Source organism: Stomoxys calcitrans, chromosome 4, assembly GCF_963082655.1.
Source record: "Stomoxys calcitrans chromosome 4, idStoCalc2.1, whole genome shotgun sequence".
Classification (NCBI taxonomy): domain Eukaryota; kingdom Metazoa; phylum Arthropoda; class Insecta; order Diptera; family Muscidae; genus Stomoxys; species Stomoxys calcitrans.
Genome location: NC_081555.1, coordinates 44240689 through 44267758, shown reverse-complemented (window position 1 = coordinate 44267758; position 27070 = coordinate 44240689). Strand labels below are relative to the sequence as shown.

General features: G+C 38.3%; 2 protein-coding genes across 2 annotated transcripts in view; one reads left to right on the top strand and one right to left on the bottom strand.

Annotated features, from left to right (window-relative positions):
- Positions 1-8221, bottom strand: part of LOC106080763 (ethanolamine kinase) — a 41450-nt gene extending 33229 nt beyond the window's left edge. Inside the window, exon 1 of the mRNA XM_013242290.2 lies at positions 7184-8221. Within this exon, the coding sequence (XP_013097744.2) occupies positions 7184-7423 (240 nt within the window). The 5' untranslated portion in view covers positions 7424-8221. The remainder of the gene's footprint in view (positions 1-7183) is intronic.
- Positions 8222-10710: 2489 nt separating this feature from the next.
- On the top strand, positions 10711-26776 carry LOC106080764 (RNA-binding protein cabeza). Its single transcript, XM_013242292.2, has 6 exons — positions 10711-10717; positions 10788-10931; positions 11004-11094; positions 17076-17110; positions 25396-25541; positions 25612-26776. Exons 1-6 carry the CDS (start codon positions 10711-10713, stop codon positions 26446-26448), a joined length of 1260 nt encoding a protein of 419 aa, XP_013097746.2. The 3' UTR covers positions 26449-26776.
- Positions 26777-27070: the final 294 nt, after the last annotated feature.

Genomic DNA, 27070 nt, shown 5'->3' with positions numbered 1-27070 from the left:
AGCCGCCATACACCCCCAAACCATTAAACCACCTCCACCATGTTTTACAGTAGCAACTGTGTTTCGTTCTTCAAGCTCTGTATTTGGTTTTCTGTACACTATGACCTTTCCATCGCACCCAAAAAGATTAAACTTGCTCTCGTCTGCAAAAATGACTGTTTTCCAAAATGATTCGGGCTGTTTTACATACATTTTTGCGAAGTTTAGCCTTTTCACTCGGTTTATTTTATTTATAAAGGGCTTCTTACGTGCAGTTCTTCCTCTGTAACTATGCCTTTTGAGTGTATTTCGAATTGTTTATGTAGTAACTTCCTTCCCTAAATATTCCATAGTGTTTTTACGAAGAATGGTCGCATTTGTCTTCGGAGTTTTCTGAACTTGCCGCACTAGCCAACGCACATCTCCAACTGAAAGTGCTTTTGGTCGACCAGATCTTGGTTTATTGTCAACAGTTTTCGTTTCTGTCCACTTTCTGATGATGGATTGTATAGTAGATCGTGGTCTATTTAATATTTCACTGATAGTTTTTTGAGTTAAACCATTCCTGTGGTGTTTTATTATCAAAACTTTTACCTCATCAGAAACCTCGTTTTGCTTACGACCCATTTTGACAAAAACTATATTTTCAATGAAATTAAATATTTGCTGTCAAGGGCAAAGCCTCCTTTACTAAATAAAACAGAAAAGGGGGATTCCCAAATAATATTTGAATTTGACTTTGATGATAGCACATCAATGATGAATACTTTTTTTGTTCTGTTTTTGGTGTTATTATATAAAATTGCATTTTTTGCGCTAATTAAATTTATTTGTTGAATTTATTTTAAAACATATTACGAAAAATAAACTATTGCGTAAAACTGCATTATTTGTTTACTTTAAATTTTCTTCAATTACCCAAAATAAGTTAATTTATTATCAATTTTGCTAATGATGAATACTTTTTTTGACCGCTGTATATATCGCCCGATTTTCACTCCTCGAGCCACTGCAAGCGCATTTATTGACCAATCTTCCCGAAATTTTGTGCAACGCTTTTCCTCTACGACGACTCCCACAATGTCTACAGAGTTTGGTTGAAATCGGTTCCGATTTAGGTACAGCTACCCTGTATATGTTTTGCAGATTTTGGGTAATTTGTAATAACGTTTTCATTTGTCAACCATAGTTATTACAATTTTAGTTTGTTTCTCTTTCGAGACGAGCTCAATGAACGGAGATTGCAAATGGAAAAGGAAAGCCAAAGATAGCAACACACACCAACCACTATGGGACGCGTTTCGTCTTTGTTTAGAAGACTTTTCAACCATATTAGGTGTGATGGCTTCAAGGGCCTGCGTTGGTATGTTGTATTTGAATCGTATTAATAGCGAAAACGCATTTATGATACAATTACCACATTAACCACACTCGCCAACCCTGTCTATTAGCTGTACTTTTTGCCAATGCATGTGTTTTTGTATAATGACAGACTTTTTTCTGTCGCAATTACACTACGTCCGTGGTACACATGATTCTGTGCATCTATTGGAAGTTGTATTTACAGTTTGAACAAATTTGCTCGCAATTGTATACGGATTGTTTTATAACCCATCTGAAAACATCCACCGAGGTCCATCAAATTGGTTCAGAATTAGTTACAGCTCCCGCTTTGTACTTAAAGGGTGGGTGTAGGGTATTATACAGTCAGCACCGCTCGACTTTTGCTTTTCCTTACCGGCTTTATTTATTTATTTATTATATAAATTAGATATTTTGCACCTAGAAATGTATTTGTTTGTAAATAGCAACATTCAATTTTAATGATTGTGTACTTTATTACCAAAAAATGTGCAAAAAATTAGTTTGTCGCCATGTATTTGCCTGACGAAAATATTACCATATCTGCGTGACGACTTTTAGTATTAAATTGATTTCCTGCCTTTCGGATAAGTATATTTAAATAAATTCCGTTGCTCTTAAGGCTTTTTTGATATATGAGAAAGTTTGTGCCTTTATGGAATTTTGGTGGAAATGTGTACGATTTACTATACAAGTATTTAGAAATGTATGTACCATATGTATATATTTATTTATGTATGAAACATTCAATTATCATTAATTTCAAAAAATGTATTTGCTTCCAGCATTAGAATGAATTGCTGCCAATGTTATCAGTGGTCAAAAAGTTATCAAATTTCCTAAAACTAAAAATTTAAACATAGAGTTGCCAAGAAAAATTATTGTTGTTATAGCAGTGTGTTGTACACTGAGGTGGCAGCCCTTGCCGATGAAGGACTCCATCGGGTCAATCAGGTTCGTACAACCGGCTTTCATGGGATTATTGTGATTTCGCATCACATTTTCTGCTATAAATGCAAGTGATGTACATTGGACACATGTTGTTGCAACCTCATTTTCGTGTGGAGCAAGTTCGTTCCGGTCCAAAGAACCCATCGCCGTGGGAACAGGGTGGCCATTGGTTATTTAAAGGCGCCATTAACTAGCCTGGTCATATTGAGCATCATAGATACTCAGTATTTGTGCAAGAGCCGATGCCACCCGACCTCTTACTGAGACTCTCCACTCGATACCGCTGATTGTCTGCGATTGCTGTTACAGCTACTCCGGATGGAGCATTCTACTATCCGAAACCTGTGGACGCGTCCCGTAGCTCGCAGCTAAGCTTCTTGTGACAGCAATGAACCCCACACAGATCGGACTTCAATGTTCCAGCTTGTATGATGCTCACAGCTATCCCGTGCCGCGATTGGGTACATCTCAGTGCAAAGTTTCAATCAATATAAAGCGATTAGTAGGCGCTAATACTTACTATGCGCTGTATGGTAATGAAACAGTACGTTTTCATTAATAGAAATAAAAGCAAAGCAGCTCAGGAACAAGGCCACCTCTTGACAGACGAAAATTACACTAGACAAGGCACTAATACTACCCGTGTTGTTTCCGAAACATGGGTACTAGTGAAAGCATATGAAAAGTACTTGGTGTGTTTGAGAGAAAAAACTTTGGTAAAATGTATGGATGGAGATTATTGGCGTCGTATGAACCACTAGCTATTGTATATGAGCTACACGACGACGTGAGCATAGTTAAACTTGGCTAGACTGAATAAAGAAACTCCAGCGAAGAAGTCTTTTGAAAGTTAACATTATGGTAAAGGCAAAGAGGAAGACCTCCCGGCACGGGATAACTGTGTGCACCACACAAGCTGGAACTTTGAGGTCCGATGTGTGTGGTGTTCTTTGCTGTTACGAGCAGTTTAGCTGTGAGCTACCGGGCGGGTTGCGGATAGCGGAATGCTCCATACGAAGTAGCAACGGTGGTCGCGGACAATCAGCGGTATCGAGCGGAGAGTCTCAGTCGAGGTCGAGTGGCACTACCTATGGCACAAATACTGAAAGCCTATGATGCTCGATATGAGAAAGCGAGTTATTGGCGCCTTTAAATAACCAATGACCACTATGTTCTCTGTTCCCGCGGCAATCGGTCCTTTGGACCGGAACGAGCTTGTTCACCTACAGGAGCTTGACGAGGATCGCCAACTCCACATGAAAATGTGGTAACAATAACAACAACAACAAAAACTCCTAAGGAAAGTACAAATTAGATAAGGAGCCCAGAAGATCGAAGCGCTTGGACATCTTTTCTGAGTTCGTCTAGACATAGCCCATAGAGTAAAGTAAAGTAAGTAATACCAATTTTGTTACATTCGGTTCTAAATTTGAAACTGAAAAGGCAATTGGCCAATATAAATGTAGAAGCTATATCTTAATCAGAAGGCCACCATAGCGCAGAGATTAGCATGTCCGCCTATGACTGAAATCTTAGGTTTGATTCCTGGCGAGCACATCAGGAAAAATTTTGCGGCGGTGGTTATCCCCTCCTAGGAAGCCACCGTAGCACAGAGATTAAAATGTCCGCCTATGACGTTGGACGCTAGAGTTCGAATTCTGGCGAAGCCATCAGAAAAAATTATCAGCGGAGGTTTCCCCTCCTAAAGCTGGCAACATTTGTGAGGTACTATGCAATGTAAAACTTCTTTCCAAAGAAGTGTCGCACCGCGGCACGCCGTTCAGACTCGGATATGAGAAGAAGGCCCCTTATCATTGAGCTCTAATTTTAATCGGACTGCACTCATTGATAGGTGAGAAGCTTGTCCCTGTTCCTTAGTGGAATATTCATGGGCAAAATTTGCATTTGCATCCCCTCCTAAGCTGGCGACATTTGATAGGTACTACGCCGTGCAAAAACTTCTCCACAGAGTGGTGTCGTACTTCAGCACGCCGCACAGTGGAGAATTTGAACTCAAAAGTATTGTCTTAAAAAACGGACAGGCCGATCTTCAAAAAATTCGGCAAATGTGGCTTACAGGTGTAGAAAAAGAAAAGTTGTAAAATATTTTAATGCTATTACACCTACAAACAACAGCCGATTGCGATAAAATTTGTCCCAGATGTTGCCTATACCTGGGACAATATATACGGCGTATTTAAAGAAAATCGGTTCAGATTTGCATAAAGTTCCGATATATATAGTTTTTGGAATATTCCTTTAACGTAATACAATGTCAATATTTAACATCCAATTGGGTCGAAATTTTTTGAAAACGTTGTCGATGCAAACGTAGAAATGTATGGGGAGTTTTAAAAAAATCGGTTAAATATATATATATATATATATAGTTTAAGAGATTTTCCTTGTAAATGCTGTTTTCCCACATCTAACAACCGATTGAACCGAAATATATACCACAGATGTTGCTGTCACGAGAAACTTAGCTGTGAACTACCGGCCGCGCCCATAGGTTGCGAATAGTGGAACGCTCCATATGGAGTAGTGGCAACGGCAGTCACGGACAATCAGCGGTATCGAGTGGAGAGTTTCAGTGAGAGGTCGGTTGGCACCGGCTCTTGCACAAATACTGAGTGCCTTTGATGATCGATATGACAAGGCGAGTTATTGGCGGCTTAATCTAACTAATTGACACCCTGTTCCTGCGGCGATCGGTCCATTGGACCGGAACGAGCTTGACAAGGATCGCCAACTCCACATGAAAACGTGGCTATGACGACAACTTGCCGTGAAATTCTAGTGTATCTTGCCCGATGAAACCCCCAACTTCTTTCTATCGAGTTGCTACAGGAGTGGAGAACATTAAGTCCACTTCTGACTCCATCCTCGAAGTTTTTTTTTTACATTTAGTTTTTTGATAGGAATCACACCCAAGTAATTGGTCTCCATAGAGAGCGGCAACTGCAATCCAATAAGGACAGAACGTCTAAAATGGTCCATCTTCCGTTTCCTTGTAAAAAGTAGCATATCACTCCTTCAGTGCTTTATACTAAGCCCTTTGGTGCATTTAGGCAGCTTTCTCAATCCCGTAATGTTACAGAGAAAGCGGCCACCCAGCATGATGACAATGGCATTCGTGTGGTCAACGACTTACGCCCTTTCCTGCTTGGAGGACCTGAGAACTCCATTAACATCCAAAAGCTTTAAAACAGGGGATGAATTCCACCCTGCAAAGTTTTTCTAGTCATAATTTTCCTAGTTAATAACGAAAAGACATAACGTGGTTATTGTTGTGGCACTGTATTGTACACTGAGGAGGTAGCCCTTATCGAGGAAGGACTCCATCGGCTCAACCCGGTACGTATAACCGGCAGCCATGGAATAGTTTTTACGATTACGGTTGTTAGCTTTAAATGTTTTGCTACCAACATACACATAGACCGATTATTGGTTAAGGGATAACTAAGAGCACCACACATGCTAGAACTTTGAGTTCCGATTTGTGTGGTGTTCATTGTTATCATGAGAAGCTTAGCTGCGAGATACCGGGCCCTTCCACATGAGCATCAGCAATTGCCGTCGCGGACAATCAGCGAGCGGCACCGGCTCTTACATAAATACTCAGTGAATATCATACTCTGAATATCATGACAAGGCGAGTTTTTGGCGCCTTAAAACAGCCAATGGCCATCATGTTGCCGTGGCGATCGGCCCTATAGTCCAGAACGAGCTTCCTCACCTATAGGAGCTAGACGAGGATCGCCACCTCCTCATATAGATATTTGGCTACAACAACATGCGGCGGATTAACATCCGAACCCTCTTTTCAACCTAACCTAACTTAGTTGTTGACATTGTGTGGTGCAAACAACTGAGTTTCAATACAGATATAATTGACTTAGTTGAACATGTCAAGGCTGCAGCATTATAAATCATACGTTACACAGAGAGAGAGAGAGAGAGAGAGAGAGAGATCATATTTTCAAATTATCAGTTTAGACAATCTAATTATGGCTATAAAACACAATCAACTGAAGAGCAAAATCGCCAATTCCCCACAACGCTTTAAAACTGACAGCTCTAATATCTGTTTGGTAGAATACTGAGGCATTTCAGTACATACGGGCATTGCGATATTATCCATACGTACATATGTATGTAAATATATTCAGCCGTTCTCTGCATTTATAATTTGCGAAACGGAACATTTTTATATATTTCACTACTTTAGCTGCCAGTATGGTATCAAATGGGAGGGAATTACCCCCCTGGTGTACCCACTTTTGTATGAGTACTGAGGCAAAAGATAATCATTCGCAAGTATTGTTTACATTTGCTGATGTTGTATACGTTCAATCTTGAATGTTGGTACTAGTAACGTATATAGGTATTTATTTCTACGACGCTTTTTAAATTATGTAGGTACGAATTGGTCTCAATCTATAATACTCGAGAGAAATGGGAGGTAAAGATTTTGATTTATTTCAGCGCTTATTAGTCATATCGCAATGTGGAAGGCGGGCGGAATCACACATACTTGCATTAGCCCAGCAATATGAATGAAAACAATTGCCTTCACTGGAATAAGACTAAACACCACCCCTTCTCTCCTCCTCACTGATACTGGCAGCCGCCACGATTCCACATGATTTAAAAAAAAAAACGCCAGCGATAATAAAACTATGTCTCTTTGCTAACTTGTGTTTGTGTGTGTGTGTGTTGTACAAACACACTGATTTGTGTTATCTTTGACTTGTTCAGTTGTCCCAAAGGAAAAAAATGAATGAAACTGTTTAATAATCTTAAAATTGAAAAGGCCATAAAGTACTGATCTATGTTTATATGTACACATATGTATATACAAACATGCGTCTTTCGATCTATACCTTACCTTGTACTGGACGTAGTTCAGGTTCCATGTAGGTCTTATAGATTTTATGATTTGTTTGGCACCTTCGATAACGTCATTTTCATCAATATGTATGGGAACAAAGGTTACACTGGAGGATGAAGTTACGCTTGATGTCTGTTGCTTTCCATTGTTGCAGGATTGTTGCGATTTGGTTGGAGCACGTATAATACCAGCTGCAGTGTTCTCCGAATAACAATTTAATTTAGTTTCTGTGCCCATGCTATTGTATGTGGAAGCCACCGACGTATGTATATTGTGATCGATATGAAATTCCTGTCTGGCGCCTCTTGTACACGGTTTTTAAATCGTTGTCACCGATCTTTTGTTTGTTTTGCTCTGACCGTTTATCGCAACCTTTTTGTTTTGCTCCGGCCCAGGGGTATATTGTTTTTGTTGTTTTTTATTTTTGCACCTTAACTTCTGGTGACTTTTTAGACAAATTGCTCTTGAAAGTCCCAGATACAACTCATTCAAAATTGATTATTTGTTGCTGTATTATTCAGGAAGTTTGTTAGTCATAAACAAAACCAAGTTTAAGTGTGCACGAAACACACGAACACTCTCGAACACTTCCACTGCCCTAGACAATAGAAATTTGCGCAGAAATTGTTACTACTCCCCACAATGTATTACCAAAAAACACCACACGCCGAATGATGTATACCACCACTTTTATTAAGTTTTTTTTTTTGTTTCCTCTAAAAATCTATTTTTATCGATTTTTCACGTAATGTTGTATAGAGTAGCCTTGTCTGGTGTTTCCTTTGAAATTATCTTTGGTTTTGTTTAGATTACGCACTGAATAACATAAAGTGATGGAGCATCCTTTGGTTTCCAAATTTTCATAAAATTTGTACTTTCCTATTTTCATTAAGAGGAACAAGTATCAAATGACTGGTTTTTCAAATAGTTTATATATGAGGTCGTTTCAGATTTTTCGCAACTGCTAAATCGTGTGACCGACTGTTTGTGATGTGTGCACTAACGGATGATTTGCTCGAGGTTTTATTCTATATTGCTTCTGCGGTTTGAAAAATCTTGCCTGCAATATGTTTATCGATTTAATTGTTGTGCTTTTTGATAATCGATTATCTAAGTACTTATTCGATAATGTTAGTTGTGTTTTATTTGGCAAGCTAATAGGCCTTTTATATGGCACATCATCGCATGTACGTGTTGATTAGAACATTTACCAAAAACGGTACATCGATTTTTTTCTTTCCTTTAACTTTGTTTAATTTTTCATACTTTTCTTCTATTTTTATAACTCTTTTTGAGCAGAATATGTTTTTCAATTTCTATCTAGTCGTGATTACAAATTTCAGTGTGAACGGTAATCGATAAACGCCAATCATCGAAAAAAAATCAAATGATTTTGATTTTTTGTGGTTCTTTTACATGGTACATCTGATGCATGGTCATTGTAATAGTATTGATGAAAACAGAGGTGTATGCGTCACATGCATGACATCTGGGAATTATGTCATGCATGTGATGTAGTGAATCGTAAACAGCTGAGAACAATATTTTCTCGCGAAGTCCACTATCTGTCAACGAGTTTTGGTTGTGTGTGAGTATTATAGTCAAGAACCCTGACACAAAAACAACGAAAAAGGGCGCGAATTAGTAACATACTCAAAATTAGAGTTGCCTTAATCACTGATTTCGACAGATAGTGCAATATTTTATTGTTGGGCAACTGCCACTACCTGGTAACAAATATATATTGGCCATAACCAAGTTATATTCATTTCCAGGTAGTGGCAGTTGCCCAACAACAAAATATTGAGTGCACTATCTGGCAAAATCAGTGATTAGGGCAACTGTGATTTTGTTCACGCCATTTTTCGTTGCTTGTGCGTGTTATAGTTCTTGACTATTATACTTCGCGAGAAAAAAATTGTTCTCAGTTGTTAACGGTACATTACCTGGTGATGTTGTCACGCTCATAAGCGTCAGTCATGGCTGAAATTTTTTTCGATGAATGCCTTCTATCGATTACAGAACAGAGAATATGCCATTTGACAGATTGCAAATTGCAAAATTTGCCCATGAACATTCCACTAAGGAACAGGGGCAAACTTCTCACATATCAATGTATACGGTCTGATTCAAGTTTTAAGCTCAATGATAAGCGGCCTCCTTTTTATAGCCGAGTCCGAACGGCGTGCCGCAGTGTTACACCTCTTTTTAGAGAAGTTTTACATGGCATAGTACCTCACAAATGTTGCCAGCATTAGGAGGGGAAAACCACCGCTGAAAATTTTTTTATGGTCTCGCCAGAATTCGAACCCAGGCGTTCAGCGTCATAGGCGGACATGCTAACCTTTGCGTTACGGTGGCAGATAGTGCATTCAATATTTTGTTGTTGGGCAATTGCTTCTACCTGTAAATCAGGATGCACTTATAAAGTGAGGTCATGCGAACAGCGGGGTACAATTTCTTTATTTTTGTTTTGATTTTGCAATAAATCTATATGCCTGGTTCAATAACTTTTTTTTTACTCATGTGAGTCGAGTCTGTTTTTCCCTTCTAGAAATCAGCTGGTTTTGACACAAGGGCGAACGAAATTCGCTCACTTTCAGTGATACAAAGTTAGTGAACAAGGCAGTTAATGTGCAATTCTTGTTAACACAGATGTGCTTTTTTTCTAAGATCTTAAAATGGTGTTTTATTTGATCCGATATTTTAAACGTAAGCAACAAAACAGTGTTATAATGATGAAAATACAAGTTTAATACACATTTGAAGAAGATCCATTTTAAAACAACGGGTAGATTTTCGTTGTTGTGCTAATGACGCTAACTCTTAATTGTACCATGCCTGTAAATGAATATATTTTGAACCCCGTTTAAACTGTTCATTAAATCCGGATTTAAGGATTCAGCTGATTTTATAAAGGGAAAACAGATGATTGAACCATAAAATCCGGATTTAAAGAGCAGTGTAAACACCAAGGCAACATCATAGGGGCTAAAAATCTAAAGATCAAGAGACCTACTTATACTATATTTTTTTTTATATTAATTAATGTTATATTATAAGTCATACACACCTTAAATTATAAGTCATACTCACAGCTCTTATGGTTAGGCCAGGTTTGATTTACGTACACGAATTTCCTTGTGGATGTTGGCAAAACGTCGATCAGCTTGATGTCCAGATAGCGGATTGCACCATATGATTTGTGGTTGTTGTACAAATGAGACCACCTTTAAATGTTTCACCATGGAGTTGTATTGTAAAGACATTAGTATGTACCGTGTAAATCGTAATCGTATTTTACGCTTTACGTCACGCGATTCATTTTGTGGTACAATATATATGGCAACTACATGCGGTCGCCATTTTTTTAGAATTGTAATAGATTAAACCGTTCAATAGAAGACTTTTTCAGTGCGTTCCTCATTCGTGTTCTGCAGTTTATAAAGTTTGGGTGCAATTTTTTGGTATCCTTTATTGAATCTACGTTCTTTTATACGTATACACACACATTCAAAAAAAATATGGATCGTAAGTTAATCATTTCATTTATAATACAGAGTATTTTTTATATATCTGTAAATTTTTCGTGTTAAAAAAGGCTATGGCCAAGGTGGCGGTGGTGGAGGAGGAGGTGGATACAATAATTTTTCAGTACCTCCACCTAATTACCAAATGGGTTCCGAGAGCGGCGGTGGTGGTGGACCGTATAGTAAACCTCCACCGTCATACAACAAACCAGGAGGTACTGTATTCGTGAACACTGACATGTGAGGACAACTTGATTGGAAACTTGTATTTATCTCGTGGTTTTTAGGTTATGATTCCGGCAATCGTGGAGGAGGTGGTGGTGGCGGAGGCGGTGGTGGATGGCAAGATCGAAGTGGTGGTGGCGGCGGCGGCTATGGGTATGTATTATTGTTGTTAATTTTATAATGAGTGGAGAAACAAACGTACCGTAACAAGCGTATCAATAATGAACCAGAACATAATGTCTAATTTACAAGATGGTCCAATACATTTGTACATCGGGATGAAAATAACTAACTATGCTTCTCAACTAGGGAATGAATGTAGCCATTTTGTTCGGACGCCGTTTATTCTATTACAATTTTCTGCATATCATCCATTGAACCTTCATTATGTGATATGATGCTTTGGGGTGCATTTTGTTGTATACATATATTTATATATTTTTTTTTTTTTGATTGAGGAAATTTGTGTCTTGGCATTTATTGAACTCAAACAACTCTTTACTTCTCAAAACAACAGTTTTTTTTTTGTTTGAAGAATATGTGTTAGGCTTTCAGCATACGATATTTTAATTGAACATGCTTGACCCGCAACAAAATGTGTAGTTCATGTCACAAAATAAATATTTTTTTTTTAATGGCTATGGAACAAGCCCAAAGAAAAATGTTTTTAGCGTTCCCTCTCTTCGATTCTTTCATATACGAAATTATATTGCAAAGGTACGATTCCTGTTATGAAGTTTTGCTAAAGTAATGTTCATTTCTGCATAGAAAAGATTTGAAGTTCTATTGTACGTCATGAACTTTAGAAATTGGAAGTAATCACAAAATATCAAAAGAAAGGTTTAAAATCCATTTATTCGCAAAGCAATATCAATTCCGGTAGTGTGATAATAATTTGAAACGGTCTACTTCTCTAATGGTATAAATATGTATATCTAAATCCACAAAGAAAACTATCTCTGTGTAAAAAAATGAAAACAACTCTCATTAGAAATGTATTGCGTTAAATGGCAGAAGTCATCATCAGCTATGTTATATGTGACACATCTTTACGTTCGAATTTGCCTAACACAAACAAGTGCCCAAGTGCCAAGCGTTGTTATAATTTAGCATTTGGCATCATGGTACACAAAAATCCACTTAGAGTAAGCCTTCAATTATCCATATGGCAAATGAAAGTCCACCTATTATCTAAATAGTTTGTAAAGCAGATTTTAGGTTAACTGTGTTTATTTTTGTGTGCTACTCCAAGTTCTGATAACGGGATTCGGACTATCTTACCCCACTTTACCTCTGCAACTAAGAAATAATCCAAAAAAAAAAATCGCTAATACAGAACACATTTAGGTCAGGCGCCAATAACTCGCCTCGTCATATCGAGTATCAAGGCACTCAGTATTTAGGCAAGAGCCGGTGACGGCCGACTTCTACTTAGACTCTCCGTTCGAGATGGCTGATTGTGGGCGACTACAGTTGCAGATACTCCGTATGGAACATTCCACTATCCGCAACCTGTGTACGTGCCCGGTAGCTCCCAGCTAAGTTTCTAACGATGAACACCACACAAATCTGGGCTCAAAGTTTCAGCCCGCGCCAGGAAGTAATCCAAAAGCGTTTTGCTGCACGCTTAAATGGCAAATTGCAAATAATGATTGTTTGGAATCTGAATCAATCTGGAATCTGAATCAAGTTTTTCCACACCATGTGGCTTTTTTCGGATTCACATTTTTTAATTTTTTCAGGGAATTTATATAGACGTACATTTCCTATATGCACCATACGAATCATTATCATTGATCGTAAACTTGAAATGGACTCTTGATGTGTGAAAGGTTTGCCCTGTTCTTTAAGGGAATGTTCATGGGTAAATTAACAATATTTGCATTATCATAGGAAATCGGATTCAAAATTTTTATAGAGCGACAGATTCACCCCAGAATGTTTCTACTATACACCAAAAGAACTTTAATTGATGTTTTTATTTTATGGGAATACCTCGAAGGTCCTTGGTTCTTAATGTTCTTACAAAATTTGTACTCTACTCTCAGAGATCATTCATTTAAGTCCCATATTTTACCAATTAACCTAAATGTCCGTTTGGGGATTTTTCATACCGCCATTCACTTTAATGCTCGTAGCAGCCCCTATTTGATTTAAATATTGTTCTGATAGATCTACACGTCCGTTCAAGGTTTTTTTTCTTTTTTTTTTTGTTGATCTGGGGTTTGTGAAAATTGTGGTTAGGGGGTAGGAGGGTCCGCAAGGGGCCGATACAAAATAATTAAGTACCATATTTCACCGGATGCGTTAATTCTACATTAACCTACAATTGGTTCAGCTTTTAAGTTTATTTTTACAATATAAAAAAAAATCAAACACATGACCCTACAATCTACAGGGTAGCTGACACGAAGTGTTACCAATTTAAAAGACCACAATTTTTTTATTGCAGAGCAATTTTTTTCATTGATTTTACTGCCGATCTCACGAACCATTCACATTTACTCGGTATGACTTCCTTTTGCCTTGACTGACTAATGCTCTGAGTCGGACAAAAAGTGATTTGCAAACTGTAAGAATGTAATCTGTCGATATTTAGGCCATTCTCTAAGAGTCAACAAAAAATTCCATCGGATTAGATGCCAATCCAATCGTATGTCAATGCCAATGCCAATCGTAATGTTTGCATGCTCACGGCTCAAAAGCAACTTTAAAAATGTTTTGCAATGAAAATAATTGGAGAGCGGCCATCGGCGGCCGGAAATATCATCACTTGAGATGGAAAATTGTATCGGGTGTAATCATCATATTGGGAGTTTCCGAATTGCTCAATCGGCACTTTTTTTTTTTTGTCAGATAACACGATGTTGGGATATTAACTACGTTCATGCAGGCCCAGCATCTATGGGGTTTAACAATAAAGACGTGACACCTTTTCTAAATAAAACGCAAACCATTTGAGATATTTCAAAATCTTTATTATCGGCTTGTAGTACAACAATCAAAACATTTAAGAACGCGTTTGCATCTGTCAATACGTTGGACCCAGTTTTCGAGGACTCGGGCCAACACATTTCAGCCGAAACTGTCGTTACTTCCCGTTCAATGTTGGCTCTGACGTCTTCGATTTGTTGACATAGACCAATGACTGGATGTAGCCCCCCAAAAATAAATGGTCTAGAGGCGTCAAATGACACTAACGAGGGAAGGCCAATCGACTGGACAATTTCTTGAGATAACACGCTCATTACACTCTTCAATAAACCGATTGTAACCAGTGCTGCCGTGTTTGATAGGTTTCTACTAAAATTGGTAGGTTTTTATTCTCTTGGTAGGTTGGTAGGCTGACCACAATTTTTGGTAGGTTTTTCCAACATGTAAATACCAAGTTAATTACTGAAAAAACCGCAGGGAATAGCTGAAATTTTATTCTCTACTTGTCGTTTCTGTGTATTCGTTAAGAATGCAGAACAAAACCATGGATGTCGAGAGACAAAATACTGTTGCAAGTGGTCTCACTGTTTTAAATTTCGGTAAGAAGGGCGTAAGTTGTTGTAACAATGTGTTATACACTGAGTCGGCAGCCCTTGCCGATGGAAAACTCCATCGGGTCAATCCGGTACGTACAACTAGCTGCCATGTGATTGAAGGGCGTAAGTTCTGATATTGACTGTAACTGGTACGGTTGTTAAGAGATCTCTTTCACATTTCGTAAATATTGGGTAGGAAATGCGGTTTTGAGCCTTAAATCGGAAAATAGGCCTATGTGGCAGCCGCATACAAAGGGGGTTGAGGGGGGTCCATGCAACTCACTGTAATGACGCCAAATGGTAGAAAAAGCGCATTTATAGGCCCAAACATTTAAGTCAGGAGATAGCTTTATCCAAACTCGGCACGATTGTTCATTGAAGTCGGGGCAAAAATACGGGTAAATAGGGTGCTATATTAAGATGTAGGCCTTCTTTATATAAGTGAGGATATAGAGACAGACGGAAATGGCTAGATCCTTTATGAATAACGACGGTTGAAAATGTATAATTTGATATGTTTAAAATGGAATGGCAGAATGACCTAGCCTCCGGTGGAAAGTATAAAATCATATACCACATGTTTGGCTTGTAGAACATTTTGGTCGAGTTTGGTTCGTTAGGATTTTTTTTCAATTTTGTTAGCAAATAATTTTCTTGAGTGGTAACACAGACTGTAACTTGTGCTGTGTGCCTTGAGGCACAGTCCTGTTCAAACCACATGTCATCCAGGTCCATATCTTCAATAATCGGTGAGCATGCGACAGCGTATTCCATTCACGGTCACGTGACAATTGGCATGGCACCAAACTGTTTTTTTTTTTTTTGTGTAGAGGTAGTTTTTATTCCTAAAGCGCAGGCGTATTTTCAACCTACCTAGAAAGGATATTTAGCTTTTTGAAGAACCCATGAAGCCTAAAATGAGCTTCGTCGGCGAAGATGATTTGGCTTTGATTTCGCTCTTAAAGTAGCATAATAAGGATGTTTAGTTTACTGACTTACAGTGACAGCTCGTGCATAAGTGTAAGAGTACGTTCACAACCGTAGCGCGGGGGTTAGCATGTCCGCTTATGACGCTAAACGCCTGGGTTCGAATCCTAGCGAGACCATCAGAAAAAATTTTCAGTGGTGGTTTTCCCCTCCTAATGTTGGCAACATTTGTGAGGTACTATGCCTTGTAAAACTTCTCTCCAAAGAGGTGTCGCACTCGGCTATAAAAAGGAGGAGCCTTATGATCATTGAGCTTAAAATTTGAATCGGACTGCACTCATTGGTATGTGAGAAGCTTGCCCATGCATTCCTTAGTGGAATGTTCATGGGCAAAATTTGCATTTGCATTTTGCTCTATTGGAGAACGCTTTTTTCATTAGTTTAAGATGGAATTTGGGCCTTCGCTGGTCTAACTATTTTAGGTGTTGCAGTTTTTTTTTGGACCACGACACCACCATTATCATATTAACGTTTTATGGTGTGATACACAAACATTTTGTTCGCTTTGAGATGTTTGAGTTCGCCAACAATAGCCAGTTGCGATTTTCCAGGCAATTTTGCACAAAGACACTATTAAACCTAAAGTATGCATCACGAATAACTCAGGGTCAAACGCATTGTGTGGCTTGCATAAAACATAATAAGCTGCCAATAAAACCAATATCATGCAGCTGTCATTACGAATTTGACAGATATAGCAGTGTAAACTTGGTAACATTTCGTATCAGCTATCCCGTATTAGGTAAAATATTGTTCTTGTACATATCTTGCGTCTCGAAATATATCTCGTCAGATCCTATAAAGTATATACCTGATTAGGATTGCAATAAACGTGGTCGCCGGCAACTTTCTTCACTGACACAAAATTAAAAACTAACTCCATGAAAGTCCTTAAAATTGCTACAGAATTCCTTTTCTGGTATTTTAGTAAATTCCCCTGCTACAATACAAACAATTGCCCCCTTTCTACAATTTATTTATATATATATATTGTATATACATATATGGATGTACATGTTTCGTTAAGTTTTTCAGATTTCTTCAGATAGTTGAGAAGCAATGGTAAGGGAGAGACAGGTATTTTACTACTTACGAAAATGTTTTTGATTTAATGAATTTTGAGCGTATTTTCAAGTGTTTCCATCAAGAGTTTGCAAAACCATATATGGGGTCACATATTTAATGGTGGTTAAATAGTGTATAAAGTCACAATGGAATAAAATGAAGAGGTTTGAGTTGGTCAAAGGTATTGCTTACGCGTTTGAACAATCGGTACAAACTTGGTATATATGTCAACATTATTCATACACAACAAGGAATATCAACGTGTATGGGATTAATGTCTTTGCTCCTGTGGATATATACATATAATGGTGTGCAACAAAACTTGGCCACCCATCGAAGGATGTGCAGCGCAAACTATCGCGTAGAATCGCATTGAGTGATCGTTGATTGAATAATTTTGCAGCAGCGACTCTGAATAATTTGCAAAGAATTTCGAATGTTACAGCTTGTGAATCCACGTACAATTTATCTAATATGACCTTTAAACAACAAATATTACTGAATATTGTTCAAATCGTTAAATGATGCGTTACTATTACAATCCTATTTTAGAAACGGAGGCGGCAGCAAGGACAACTACAACAAAGGTAAAATCAAATTGCAAGCTATCAATCAAATTGCTATGCAATCTTCTAAACGAGTAATGTATAACAATTTGTAATACCAATTTACTATTGTATTGTTTTTTTTTTTTACTTTACTACTTACATTTTTCAAACTCGAATTTGTATGCTGCATTCAGATAGGTTGTACTTAACTATCAACGAGTTGGCTAAACTAAACAAAGATTTAATGTACATTGATGATCAGTGTGTGTGTGTGTGTGTTTATTCAGGATAAAAACCTTAAGTACAGAATAGGAACAATGGTTAATTACCTCCCGGACATATCTTTGAATGATGCAACATATTTTGTATACCCAAAACCACCACAATGGATCTATTTTGCATTATCTGTTTAAGATAGTTTAGTTGTTATGGGTAACTGGTTTTTTTTAAGCACCACATAGGAATGTTGTTGCTGGATAGTTAAAAAAAGCAGCGAAATATATTTGTGAACCTCAGGCTCACTTCAAATGGTGTAAAGTAATGATGATTTTTATAAGGCCCCATATTTTTCTAAACGAGTAATGTATAACAATTTGTAATACCAATTTACTATTGTATTGTTTTTTTTTTTTTACTTTACTACTTACATTTTTCAAACTCGAATTTGTATGCTGCATTCAGATAGGTTGTACTTAACTATCAACGAGTTGGCTAAACTAAACAAAGATTTAATGTACATTGATGATCAGTGTGTGTGTGTGTGTGTTTATTCAGGATAAAAACCTTAAGTACAGAATAGGAACAATGGTTAATTACCTCCCGGACATATCTTTGAATGATGCAACATATTTTGTATACCCAAAACCACCACAATGGATCTATTTTGCATTATCTGTTTAAGATAGTTTAGTTGTTATGGGTAACTGGTTTTTTTTTTAAGCACCACATAGGAATGTTGTTGCTGGATAGTTAAAAAAAGCAGCGAAATATATTTGTGAACCTCAGGCTCACTTCAAATGGTGTAAAGTAATGATGATTTTTATAAGGCCCCATATTTTTACTTACCGTTCTAAATCGACCAGTTTGCAAGTGTTACAAGTTTGAAGTACTTGCAAAACTCACCAGCATTAACCGTTACAGGAATTTTTTTTATAAACTCCTCAGTCTTCGAAACTAATCGGTCAGCTTGTATGTTAAGAAATGGTGGTTCAAACGTAACTTACCTTTTTCGGTTTTATTAAACGCACAACGAAAGATTTTCTTTTTCTTAAATCTTGCAAACCTTGCAAGACAAAAATTGCAACCTCAAGTGATTTCAAATCTTAAAAGTTAAAATGAGATGAAAAACCGGAACAGGGCTATATAAATGCCAAGTAAAATGTTTGTATGTTTGTGGAGGCCACCGCAGCGCATGTGCGCCTATGACGCTGAACGCCTGGATTCGAATCCTGGCTAGAACATCATGAAAATTTTCAGCGGTGGCTATTCCCTCCTAATGCTGGCAACATTTGGGAGGTACTGTACCATTTGGTATGGCAGGCATGTAAAAACTTCTCCACAAAGAGTTGTCGCACTGCGGCACGCCATTTGGACTCGGCTATAAAAAGGAGGAGCCTTATCATCATTGAGCTTAAACTTGAATCGGCCAGCACTCATTGATAAGTGAGAAGTTTGTCCCTTTCTGTTCCTTAGTGGAATGTTCATGGGGGAAATTTGCAATTTGCATTTGCATTACGGAGTAGCTGCAACTGCAGTGGCGGAAAATCAGCGGTATCGAGTGGAAAGTCCAGTGAGAGGCCGGGTGCTACTATATAATCCAAAAGTAGGAATTCAGCGTCATAGGCGGACATGCTTACCTCCGTAATGTGCACTTCACTATCCGAAACCCAGAGGAATCTGGATCTGAGACGAGTGAGTTAAACAGGTGACGTGTGTCGTGTGGGCCCAGTTATCATTCGGGACACGCATCATCCTAGACGTTGGCATCAATCCTTGCTCTGTAGGAGTTGAGGTGGGTGCATCTGTCGGATCGTAATTGAGCCAGAACTACTCTGGTTTGCCGGCGGAAGTCAATTTCTTTAGGTATAATGGAAGGCGGTGTTCTCCAAGGACTACATTAACCCCGGTAGCTATTGGGTTGCCCAAAAAGTAATTGCGGATTTTTTTTAAAAGAAAGTAAATGCATTTTTAATAAAACTTAGAATGAACCTTAGTCAAATATACTTTTTTTACACTCAGCTGATAACTGACAGAAGAAAGAATGCAATTACAGAGTCACAAGCCGTTGAAAAAATTTGTCAACGCCGACTATATGAAAAATCCGCAATTACTTTTTGGGCAATCCAATATTTACCGCATCTGCTACCGTGTCTGCATGAATGTTGTCTAGATCCGCTTGATATGCTCTCTTGTAGCGCTGAACCTCTCATCATGTAGATCCAACTAAAAGGTTCTGGGTGGTGGATACCTATCCACAAGATGATGATTTGGGGGGGATGGTCCATGCGATAATAGCCCAGAAGGTATTGCATTATATCTAAGCACGGGTAGGATCTTTGTCTCGTGATGAATATTATTCCAATGCGCGTCACAAAGCTGACGAGATCACACTAGCGCTGCATAACTTACCATAAACTGACCAATTGCTTTGTACGTGGTCATCAAGGTTTCTTTGCCATCCAAGTGCTGCCGGCAAGTAACTTCAAGACCTTGTTTCTGCTTTTGACTTTATCGCAAATTGCTGTGGCATGTGGGGAGAATATGTAACAGCTGGCAAATGTAACAGCAAGTATTCTGGGAATTGTTACTCCATCGACCATCGCTATTAGCTCCCCATTCACCTCATGCGTGAATAATGTTGATAAAGATTGGGTAGCAGATATCTTCTGATGATCTCGGGCAGCGAAATAGGAGGCAAGTTGCTTAAGGTAGACGTTTGTTATCAATGGGTGGGGTGGGCCTGATGGGCCAAGATCGTACAATCGACCGCATATGATATAATCTCTATGCCATCTGAACTGCGTGGAATGGAGGATAGATAGAGGTTAAACATTGCCGGAGATATCACCACGCCTTTGGGATCTCTCTCTTTCTTGCTACGGTGCTTTCTTAGTTTCTTAGCTCTTAATTCCACAAATGATTGGCGATCACACAGATAATTCGCGACCCAGGCCTGGCTGGAGGGACGTGTTGGCTATGTTGTCGAACGAACGTCTTTGATAGGTCCAATGCCACTAAGATCGTCCTATTATATGGCCTTTGCTGATTGAAGCCACGGCAAATGTATGCGGTGATGGCATGTAAAACTATCACCATTCCAGTTCAGAAACAATGACTTAATTATATGAGCTCGTAAATTTGTAGCTTAGCAACTAAAAATATCATTGTGCAGCAGAACCCTCAATCGTGTGGGTTTCACTTTTCACATTTTCCCTAAAATGAACTATAATCAGCAGGTTAATAAAGTTACAAAATTTCTCAAATTTTCATCATGAGATTTTTTTAGATAAAACCAAAAAAAGGATCATACAACAAATAATTTATTTGAATTTTTTCTCTGTGTGTGGTAACAACAAATTAATTTGGTGGGAAAAAAAGTCACAGAACACACCAGAATATTTTTTTTTTTAAACTCACATTACTATTTTTTTTATTTTTTTGTATTTTTCGTCTTTCGTGCAAGGTCTATGGCAAGTATCTTAATTTCATGAGCCCAGGTGTGCGTCGTAAAGTGGAAACTCTTACCAACATTTTAAAAACATTTCAAGAGGTTCTGTGTAGTGGAAAACTATTAAAAGTCAACGTCTTTTATTAATACGTAGAAAAAATAAATTTGTAAATGGTCAGTCATTTCCAAAGAGCTAATTCTACTACAACTAAAACTGAAATTTTTCCAATACTATTGGTATGGTTGGCAGCAGTGTTGCCACTCGAGAAAATTATTTCCTACCAAAATTTAAGAAAAATCCTATCAAACTCAATCAAAACCTACCAAATATTCTACAAGCCAAAAATGCGCTATATGTTTTTATATCCGCCACCGGAGACTAGGCCGTTTTGCCGTTCCATTTGAAGAACATCAATTTATACATTTTCAACGCTAAAAACGATATAGTACTGTCGTTATTCATAAAGGATCTAGCCATGTCCGTCTGTTTGCTGCAATCACTCTATAGCCTGCATGAACCCATCACCATCTTTCTATCAATCCCATGGCAGCCGGTTGTATGTAACGGATTGACCCGATGAATTTCTTCATCGTCAAGGGCTGCCGCCTCAGTGTACCACACACTGCTACTACTACAACAACCATCTTTCTATGAGCCTGCCACATAGGCCTATTTTCTGATTAAAGGCACAAAACCGCATTTCCTAACTTGAATTTACGAAATTTTAAAACGATCCCTTAGCACTCGTACCAGCTACAGTAAATATTAGAATCGTAACACCTTTTTACCGAAAGTTACAACATTGAGACCCCTTGTAACAGTATTTGGTCCCTCGACATCCATGGTTTTGTTCTGAACTCTTAACGATTACGCAGAAATGACAAGAAGTGAATGAATTTTTACAGTGATTAACTTGGTATTAATATGTTGGAAAACCTACCAAAAATTGAGGTCAACTTGCTGGCAGTAGCATTAAAAAAATTTAATTAAAAAAAACATTTTAGCGCACTTTTGAGCAATTTTACTTGTATTGTAAGTTGTCTTAGGCTTTTCGGCGCTCAGTGAGAAATTTAATAGTTGGATCGGTCTGTACTGCAGCTTTATCCAAATATGAATCGATATGACCGTTTTACAATACCGAACAACAACTGCATAGATAGATATATCGATAATTTTGGCAGTAAGATGTGTATTGATATAACACCATATAGAATGCCAAGAGGATAAGAGTATACAAATATAAGGGCACAAAGCCGTTAAATTTTCCTGAATAGGTAGTGTAACCGATTAAGAATCTATGGTGGTGGGTATAAAAAGACGGGACACAAATGTTTTGAAAAAGTTACTTAAAAGTTACTGCTTTCAGAAACCTATCACAGTACATTAGTGGTATTTTTTTTGCAGCACGGCCTATTAACATGAATACAATTTAAAGTTTTACAAAAGAATTACAGCAGAAAGACTGTTGTGATAATACTTTTTTTTTTAGTTTTTAGCGATACGTTTCTTTTGTTTTTATTTTTGTTTTTTAGGAAAACAAATAGGTCGATTATGGATAGCAACCCAAGTTTCCAGTTGCCTTACCACGTAGCAAATTTTTTAAGAAATTTCCTTTTTGAATACTTTTTTAAAATTTACTTAGTAGCTGAACGTTGAAAGTCACATAGTGATAAAAAAATACAAAATTTTGTATTCTTTTTTTATTTTACGGCTTTATGTTCTGCTAAAGCAACTATAGTTGATTTGCAGTTCATAATTGACTAGAGCTGGCAAACTAACGGTAATCGCAACATTCGATATTTTCTATAGTATTAATAATAAATATCGATACTATCGTTAATTTCCCATCAAGGGCTCAAGAGGTAAAATAGAGAGATCGATTAATATGGGAGCTGTATCGGGCTATAGACCGATTCAGACTATAATAAAGACGTATGTTGATGGTCAAGAGAGGATCCGTCGTACAAAATTTCAGGCAAATCGGATAATAATTGCGACCTCTAGAGGCTCAAGTAGTCAAGATCCCAGATCCTTTTATATGGCAGCTATATCAGGTTATGAACCGATTTAAACCTTATTTGACACAGTTGTTGAAAGTAAAAATAAAATACGTCATGCAAAATTTCAGCCAAATCGGATAGGAATTGCGCCCTCTAGAAGCTCAAGAAGTCAAGTCCCCAGATCTGTGTATATGACAGCTATATCAGGTTATGAACCGATTTGACCCTTATTTGACACAGTTGTTGAAAGTAAAAATAAAATACGTCATGCAAAAATTCATTCAAATCGGATAAGAATTGTGCCCTCTAGAAGCTCAAGAAGTCAAGTCCCCAGATCTGTGTATATGACAGCTATATCAGGTTATGAACTGATTTGTACCATACTTGGCACAGTTGTTGGACATCATAACAAAATACTTCGTGCAAAAATTCATTCAAATCGGATAAGAATTGTGCGATCTAGAGACTCAAGAAGTCAAGACCCAAGATCGGTTTATATGGCAGCTATATCAGGTTATGGACCGATTTGAACCATACTTGGCACAGTTGTTGGATATCATAACAAAACACGTCGTGCAAAATTTCATTCCAATCGGATAAGAATTGCGCACTCTAGAGACTCAAGAAGTCAAGACCCAAGATCGGTTTATATGACAGCTATATCAGGTTATTGACCGATTTGAACCACACTTAGCGCAGTTGTTGGATATCATAACAAAACACGTCGTGCAAAATTTCATTCCAATCGGATAAGAATTGCGCACTCTAGAAGCTCAAAAAGTCAAGACCCAAGATCGGTTTATATTGCAGTTATATCAAAACATGAACCGATATGGCCCATTTACAATACCAACCGAAATACACTAATAAGAAGTATTTGTGCAAAATTTCAAGCGGCTAGCTTTACTCCTTCGGAAGTTAGCGTGCTTTCGACAGACAGACGGACGGACGGACATGGCTAGATCGACATAAAATGTCGCGTTGATCAAGAATATATATACTTTATGGGGTCTCAGACGAATATTTCGAGTAGTTACAAACAGAATGACGAAATTAGTATACCCCCCCATCCTATGGTGGAGGGTATAAAAATCAGTAGATCGATTTATATAAAAGCAATATCAATGCCCAGACCAAATAAAACAGAGGTTATTATTATAGTCAGTTGGAAGTCATGAGAGAAATCATTTTACAAAATGTTAGTCTAATCGGATGAAAATTGCGCCCTCTATAGGCGCAATTTATCTCAAAGGATACATTCAGTTTCGGATTGCTTATTGCGTCCTCTATAGGCGCAATGTATCTTAAAGGATTCATTCAGTGTCTGTCGGATAGCTTATTTTTGTTTAGTTTTGCAAAAAAAAAAATACTTTTGCAATTGATATGTGCCATTAATATTTGGCCAGCTCTGAAATCGATCCATTAAATCAAAAGTTGCAAAAATTATCCAATCAAACGGTTGAGGTTCGTATCGTCGTCCTTTAGAGGTGTGTGTTGTGCAAGTTATATAAACTCGTTTATACCAAGTGTGTCAACTAAACATAGTCTCTCATTTTATTTTTGAATTTTTGTTGTCAGAATTTTTGACAAAATACCCATTATCGCTTCGTTAGTACAAAGTTTGATGTAATGGATAGTATGGTTAGAGTATCTCTTCTGGTGAACTTCAGGGCCGCTGGAGCAACTTTAATATATCCTTTGTTGCATTTCTATCAAAGAGTAGTCAATGATGAAAATACAGAGTAAAAAAGCAACTACGACGAAACCCAGTTGATTTAGTCTACAGGTGTGTGTAACAAAACACTTTTCTTCTTTGGCAGGTTGAAAGGTTTGCATAAATAAATACGGAACCACGACGATATTTGCTAAAAAACACCAAATTTAAAGGAAAATTAAACAATGTGGCTGTTGGTTGTTTGGAATCTTAACATTTTCATATACCGATCAAATATCAACAAGGATGACAACACTAAAATATTCACAGATATGTGGCCACTGCAGATAGCTCTATAATCTAGCAAACAAATCTTATGTTTAACTTTGTTAACTGTGTACAAGAGTCGTAGTGGATGATTGGTTTATTGATCACACATACATATACCGACATTAAATTGCAAAAATATGGGTATACAACGAATGAAAGGCGTATGGTATAGAGGAAAGTTGTGATAGTGTTTCGTGTTTCGTTGTCGTCCTACTTCATATGCTTTCACATTTCAACAGAATATGGTTTAAATATTTGCGTATAATGATGGTTATAACTAAGAGTGTGTGTGTGTATGTGTGTGTTAAAATGTTTCTTTGGTGTTACAAGCGAGAGTAACTTCATAGGGAGGGTAACACCTACCACCAAAAGGTCTTTCTGCTGCGGAGGCAAATTGTTACCCAGCCGTGATTTAGCAAGCAAAGGTTTCCATATTTTCCCTCGTTATGGGGAAAATCGTATGTATGGTTTTGTATGTTCTAAGTGGTTTATATACAATACAACATAATGTTCATGACCTTTATTACGATCGTCAGTTTGTTCAATCAATTGATTATACGAGTGAGAGTTGAGAGGAGAGGTTGACCTATTATTTACTACAATAATATTGAATGTGTTTTATCATAATTGCTTTGGTTTTTATATGGAATCTAATCAAGGTACATTTTGCAGGTGGCGGTGGCGGAGGCGGAGGATATGGTAGTGGTGGCGGTGGTGATATGGTTACACAGGAAGATACCATATTTGTTTCTGGCATGAATCCCGAAGCTACCGAATTAGATATTGAGACTCACTTTGGAGCTATTGGCATAATTAAGGTAATTTTACAAATGAAATTAAGACAAATAAATGTGCCGTGTAAACTAACTAATAATGATACCATTACAGAAAGACAAACGTACCTCAAAGCCAAAGATATGGTTGTATCGCAATAAGGAAACCGGGGTTTCCAAAGGAGAAGCCACAGTGACATATGATGACATTAATGCTGCGCAATCAGCAATCGCTTGGTTTGATGGACATGATTTTAATGGTTTCACTATCAAGGTTTCGTTGGCTCAGCGTCAAAACAATTGGAATAAGGGAGGCGGTGGGCGAGGTGGCGGCGGCGGTGGAGGTCGTGGACGAGGAGGAGGAGGTGGCGGCGGAGGTTTTGGTGGTGGCGATCGTGATCGCGGTGGCAGCCGTTTTGATCGAGGAGGAGGCGGCGGCGGTGGTGGTGGCGGTGGCGGTTCAGATTATGACTCTGGCCGTGGCGGCGGTGATCGTGGTGGAGATCGTGGGGGCCGTCCAAGAATGGGAGGTCCAGGCGGTGGCGGTGGAGGCGGCGGAAATAATAACGTAGCTCCACGCGAAGGTGATTGGCGGTGTAGCAGTTGTAACAATACTAACTTTGCGTGGCGTAATGAATGTAACCGTTGCAAAACACCCAAAGGCGACGAAGATGGTGGCAGTGGAGGCGGCGGCGGCGGAGGTCGTGGCGGCGGTGGCTACGGTGGTGGTGGTGGCGGAGGCGGCGGCGGTTACAACAGAGACAGCCGAGGAGGTGGTGGAGGAGGAGGTTATGGCGGCGGTGGCGGCGGCGGTAACCGTTTCGGCGGTGGAGGTCGCGGTGGTGGTCCCGGAGGTGATCGCGGTGGACGTCGAGATTTTGGTGGCAACAGTGGCGGCGGTGGCCCTATGCGCGGCAACAGTCCCAGTGGAAATCGCTCACGACCGTACTAATAAGAATTCACAGCCAAATTTTAGTTTGGATCTAAGTTATTAAAAAAAAAACACACACACACACAAAAGAAAAATGTGTCGTCATTTAACGCAATTCTTTATTCTAAGATTATTTTTTTTTATTGTGTCTCCTTTGTTCTACATGACAATGTAAACAAGAAATCCTACCTTAATTCTTTTTGACATGTATATTACAGTGTACATTCGTTCCGATTTTACCAAGTTTATATGTGGTGACCTATTACCTCCTTGAACATGTGACAAAACCTAATTTTTTGTATAAGTTATGATCAAGAATGAGTAAATAAATATATTGTAAAACCAAAAATGTGCTTGGTTTTTGATGTAAGTTATGCCATGTTTACAAGGCCTAATAACAAATAATCCTGCCGCCCAGCCTTACCTTCGGAAAATTTCAAAAGGTGGCACAAAAAGTAGCATTCGTGGGACACTTTCTTAAAAGGCGCCCCACTCAATAAATGCGTAAAGTTCGGTGAAAACGAATTTTACATGCCTTTCCCAATGTATTACAAGTCTCTGGACGATTTCAATCACTCAAACTCCCCATCTGGGGACCAACGCTTTGGATGATTTGGCAACACGGATGATATCCGTAACTTCT

Coding starts and splice junctions, on each gene's coding strand:
- LOC106080764 (XM_013242292.2), top strand. Junction 17,111..25,395: donor CAAGGACAACTACAACAAAG/GTAAAATCAAAT, acceptor TACATTTTGCAG/GTGGCGGTGGCGGAGGCGGA. Junction 25,542..25,611: donor GAGCTATTGGCATAATTAAG/GTAATTTTACAA, acceptor ATACCATTACAG/AAAGACAAACGTACCTCAAA.